The 4,303-nt window shown below is 60.7% G+C and overlaps 3 protein-coding genes across 3 annotated transcripts; all 3 read right to left on the bottom strand.

Annotated features, from left to right (window-relative positions):
• Positions 1-188: 188 nt before the first annotated feature.
• On the bottom strand, positions 189-1,021 carry SPRG_17567 (hypothetical protein; the record flags this gene model as incomplete). Its single annotated transcript, XM_012356908.1, has 4 exons — positions 189-387; positions 434-675; positions 731-829; positions 875-1,021. 4 exons carry the CDS (start codon positions 1,019-1,021, stop codon positions 189-191), a joined length of 687 nt encoding a protein of 228 aa, XP_012212298.1.
• A 267-nt stretch (positions 1,022-1,288) lies between these two features.
• Positions 1,289-2,243, bottom strand: SPRG_17564 (hypothetical protein). The gene is made up of 4 exons (XM_012356907.1): positions 2,071-2,243; positions 1,931-2,026; positions 1,638-1,879; positions 1,289-1,590 (listed from the first exon to the last, which is right to left on the bottom strand). The coding sequence occupies exons 1-4, from the start codon at positions 2,236-2,238 to the stop codon at positions 1,383-1,385; spliced, it is 714 nt and encodes a 237-aa protein (XP_012212297.1). The 5' UTR covers positions 2,239-2,243; the 3' UTR covers positions 1,289-1,382.
• A 547-nt stretch (positions 2,244-2,790) lies between these two features.
• On the bottom strand, positions 2,791-4,271 carry SPRG_17563 (hypothetical protein). Its single transcript, XM_012356906.1, has 4 exons — positions 4,161-4,271; positions 3,998-4,111; positions 3,279-3,941; positions 2,791-3,226 (listed from the first exon to the last, which is right to left on the bottom strand). Exons 1-4 carry the CDS (start codon positions 4,167-4,169, stop codon positions 2,825-2,827), a joined length of 1,188 nt encoding a protein of 395 aa, XP_012212296.1. The 5' UTR covers positions 4,170-4,271; the 3' UTR covers positions 2,791-2,824.
• Between the last annotated feature and the right edge of the window lie 32 nt (positions 4,272-4,303).

Genomic DNA, 4,303 nt, shown 5'->3' with positions numbered 1-4,303 from the left:
GCTTTGGTGTCGGCCTCGGGCTCGCCATCGTCGTCGGTACCGTCGTCGCCATGGCCTTGTCCAAGCGCCACGCCAAGACGGCATCCAGTGCCACCACCACGGTAGCAGCCACCTCTGCCACCGTGTAGCCATATAGCGTTAAGATAGAGAAGATGCATTGGTGTACTCGTAGTATGCGAGCATATTAGTTAGACATCGCATGTGGGGAAGAGGGACGCGCAGCTCGTCGCGCACGAGAGCGACGGCAGCGCAAACGTCGATGGCGGCTGCTTCGTGACGGTCCACGACGTGAACGTCAAGTTGTGCACATTGGCCGTCGTCGTCTCGGTGAAGCGGCACGGAAGACCGTAGTCGTCGTAGCTCATGCACTCGGTCACGGTGCCCGTCCTGTCGTGGCTGCGTTGAAAGACACTGAAACGGATCGTGGACGTACGGAGGAGCGCAAAACTGGTAGCAGAGACGGCCGTCGAGCTCGTCGACGCCGGTCAGTGTCGCCGATGCCGAGAGCCACGTCGGCGAAAGCATGCCGCAGCCCGGTGTCGTCGCGTCACAGAGGCGACAGCACGCGCCGACTGGACCCGGAAAGTGCACGAATAAGCTCTCTTGCGTGTAGTAGAGCGTACACGCGTCCGTTGTGTTGGGCTGCGCACAGCGGCAGAACGGGTCGGCCTGCGGCTACACACATACGCGATCTTAGTCGATCTGATTTCGTCGCGCTAAATCCGCGCACTGCGTCGTGCTCGACGCGCCAGTTCGTGTCGCCGCTCGCCGCGTGGTACTGGTAGAACCACGCGCCTCTCGAGTCGGGCACGTCGCTGCCGTCAAACGTCTAGTGCTGCGCATCACCAAGACATGCCGAAATGCCTAACGAGACCTCAAGAAAGGTGGCGTGCACTTCGCTCGGGAAGGGCGGTGGCGGCGCCGGGGCGTCGTACGTGAGCGTGCCAATGTCGCTGCTGTCGCCGTTGGACGGGTGCCACGCGGCGTAGAGCCCGAGCGCGTCGAGAATGAGCCGAAACATCGACCAGCGAAAAAAAAATGCTCCGTGATCGCAAGTGGATATGCTACACTTGGTGTTTGTATACGACACGATTGTTGAAGACTGCAGGGTGGTGCGAGTCGCGCTTCCTCGCGCTCGACGACGGCACAATCTATGGTAGATCCGGTACTACCTACGACTATCGGTGCATGCGTGTGACCTCCGAGATATACACTGCGTGGCAAGCGTCGCCGCGGCGACGGCGACATTGCCTCGGGACGATATATATCATCCTGCTCGTCATCTCCTCCAAAAGTGCAAACTCGTCCAATTGACGCAAGTTCCCATTGAGTTTGAGTTTGTGCAGGAGCTCTTCGATTGCTGAGAGCTGCTGCGGAGCGACTTAGCCATGGCACTGGTTGAATTGGCGCGGGCATGGCTCCTTGCACTGCGCCGGCAGGTCAAAGACCGAGGCATCCGAGATGTGCTTGGACCACGACGTGAACGTGAGGTTGTGGACCACCGTAAAGCTGGGCGAGAACGTGCTTGTTTCCGAGTACTGGCATGGCTTGCCGTTCTCATCGTAGCTCATGCAGTCGTTGAAGACCGCGCTAGAGACAGACACGATGAGCACTTCACTGGACGCGGCCGCTCGTACCCCGGCGTGCAGTACTGAAAGCAGCGTCTACCATCGATCATTTCGGAGCCCGGCGTTCGCTGCGGCTGGTTGCCCGAGAGCCAGTCGGGCTTGAGCGGCGAGCAGCCATCGGCCGCCGAGCACAAGCTGCAGCACGCGCCCAAACTCGGAAAGTGCACAAAGAGCGCCGACGGCTCAAAGAAGAGCTGGCACGTGTCCGTCACACCGGGTTTCGCGCACTTGCAAAAGTTGTTGGCTTGCGGCTACGCCATACAATAGGTATAATACGCTCTGGACGAGGTTGCTTCTTGTACCGCATTGTGGTCGGCCCGCCACTGATGCGGGCCGTTCGCTTCGTAGCGATAGTACCATGCACCAGTGGACGGTGCCGCCGGAAAGCCGCTAAAGACCTAGCACAACCGTAAGGACGAGACGAGGCATGGGCCGAACGCGCTTCGGTAAAGTTGGCTTGGAACGTAGCAGGCCACGCCGGTGGCGCCGACGGCGGCGTGAACTCCTCGTAGCGCGCCGAGATCGTCTCCGCGAGAAGATGGCCGGTCGTCGGCAGCACGTCCAAGAACGACGCGCCAAACGCAATGGCGTCCACAAGTGCCCCGAGCATTGCTTTTCAGATTGTGCTTGTAGAAAGTGCAAAGTCGGTTTTATTTATTTAACGCGTTTGAATGGATTCCATGCCGTCGGTTCAACCCAACGTGCTCGGTCCACAGCGTCGTCGACCGGCTTCGTTGCATCGCTTCGGGCTAAGTTGAACATGTAGGAGGATGTTCGCCTTCCGTGCACGAAGCGCTGGACGGCACGACCAACGGCTTGCGCTGTACCGTCGACCGATCACGACGCAGTTTGGCCGATGGCGGGAGGCACGTTTAAACACCGTTTGACATGGTTGAAGTTCCAACACGACGACGTGCGACAGAAGGACACCCTCTTCAACGGCATGCGGGGAAGCGCCATCCGCCACAACATTGATTGAGCTCGACGTCCCTCTCTCTTTAGCGCTCTCCTCCAAGCAAGCTACATACACTTGTCGACTTGCGGTATAGTTCACCTTCGACACTGCGTAGCAGTCCTCGAAACTACACGTGGATTCGCACCGAGTCTCTATCTCTCGACGCTTCCACTTCTGGGATGGTCGCTCATCCAAATATCTCTCGTTCGCAGTTGAAAGACCATCTATTATACCTCATCGCTCACACATCATCATCGTCGTCGTCGTCGTCGGACGAGCCCGAGCTGGACCGGTCCTTGTAAACCGATTTCGCCGGTTTGCGCCGCCGCCGCGCCGGCGCCTCGTCGCTGCTCGCTTGACTGCTGCTGCTGCTGCTGTCGCTTGGCGGCTCGTCGTCGTCGTCGTCGTCGTCGTTTTCGCTCGACGCAAAGCTCTCTTCGTCACTCTCCATCTCGTTCATGTCAAACGAGTCGCGGCGCGGTCGGCGCTTCTTCTGTCCCGCGCCACCTGCCTTGGCTTTGCCCTTGAGGATCGTGCCAATCACGCGGCTCAATGCCCCCTTCATGCGCACTGCTTCGCTGTGCACGTACGACCCTGCTTCGTTGTACACGGTGGCATTCGCGCACACGAGCATAAAGTCTTCCTACGCCCAAAAAACGATCCATGAGGAACAACCACTTGGGATGACGCCGTACGTAGTAGGCCGCAAACGAGCCGTACAGCGACAGCTTTGCTTGCATCGTGCCAAAGTCCATCGGGTGCGGAATGATGACCGAGTACCCCGGCGCAATGTCGTCCGTGACGGGCGACGCAAAGATGTTGGCCGCGTCTTCGGCCTGGATCGCCCGGTGGAGCACGCTTAAATGCGACGCCAACGAGCCTTTCGCGAGGCGCTGGAGCCACTGCTGGCGCTGGGCCACCGAGAGCCGCAGCTTTTGCACGATCACGGCGTCGTCCGTACAGCGCCGTTTTGGATTCGGACTCGCGCCGTCGACGCTACTGGAGCGCTTGGGCGGGCGCTTGGTCTCGAGCGTCTCCGCCTGCTCGTGGGCCCGCGAGAATGCCACGTGGGCGGCTTGCCACGCCGCGACCTCCAGTGGGAACAGCGGCTGCAGAACCGACACCATCGCGGCGACGAGCGACCGCGCGTTCTGTGCGATCGGACTCGTCTCGACGTTGTACTTTTCGCAATTGTCCAGAATCAGCTGCACGTCCGCCAAGAGCGCGTCCACTTGCCGGTAGTAGCCGTGCTCGACACGGCTCCGGATCAGCGAGAGGTCCATCGGGTTCGCCACCGTGACGTAGTAGTCGGGCGTCGACTCGGGCACGGCCGGCACAAAGTCCAGCGCGACCGAGAGCTGCATGATCGACGCCAAGGCGCGCAGAAGACCCGCGCGGCGCTCGCCTTCGATACTCGGTACGGCGGCGCCAGCGCGAGCTGCGCCAGCCGCGCCTCGGCACTCGCCGGCTCGAGCTCCCACGGACTCACGCGGACCGTGCCATCGTCGTCAAAGAGCACCGTGAGACACTCCCACGGCGAGTCAACGTCGGGGCAGTCTCAGATCGCTCGCAAGGACCGTGCCCATGTTGAGCACCGCGTCGATCTGGATGCCGTGGTCGTCGGTCGTGGGTAGTACCGTCTGGACCGCGTCCTGGACGTTCCACGGCGCGCCAAACCCAAGCGCGTACTTGGCGAACAAAACGATAAAGTCGGGGCAGT

The sequence above is a fragment of the Saprolegnia parasitica genome, assembly GCF_000151545.1.
Source record: "Saprolegnia parasitica CBS 223.65 unplaced genomic scaffold supercont2.636, whole genome shotgun sequence".
In the NCBI taxonomy this organism is placed as follows: domain Eukaryota; phylum Oomycota; class Saprolegniomycetes; order Saprolegniales; family Saprolegniaceae; genus Saprolegnia; species Saprolegnia parasitica.
Note: the sequence above shows the minus strand (reverse complement) of the source record. Positions and strands in the feature narration are given on the sequence as shown.

Coding starts and splice junctions, on each gene's coding strand:
- SPRG_17564 (XM_012356907.1), bottom strand. CDS start 2,238: ATGCTCGGGGCACTTGTGGACGCCATTGCGTTTGGCGCGTCGTTCTTG. Junction 2,027..2,070: donor TCCAAGCCAACTTTACCGAA/GCGCGTTCGGCC, acceptor CGGTTGTGCTAG/GTCTTTAGCGGCTTTCCGGC. Junction 1,880..1,930: donor GGCGGGCCGACCACAATGCG/GTACAAGAAGCA, acceptor TGTATGGCGTAG/CCGCAAGCCAACAACTTTTG.
- SPRG_17563 (XM_012356906.1), bottom strand. Junction 3,942..3,997: donor CGCTGGCGCCGCCGTACCGA/GTATCGAAGGCG, acceptor TCGATCATGCAG/CTCTCGGTCGCGCTGGACTT. Junction 3,227..3,278: donor GCTCGTTTGCGGCCTACTAC/GTACGGCGTCAT, acceptor TTTTGGGCGTAG/GAAGACTTTATGCTCGTGTG.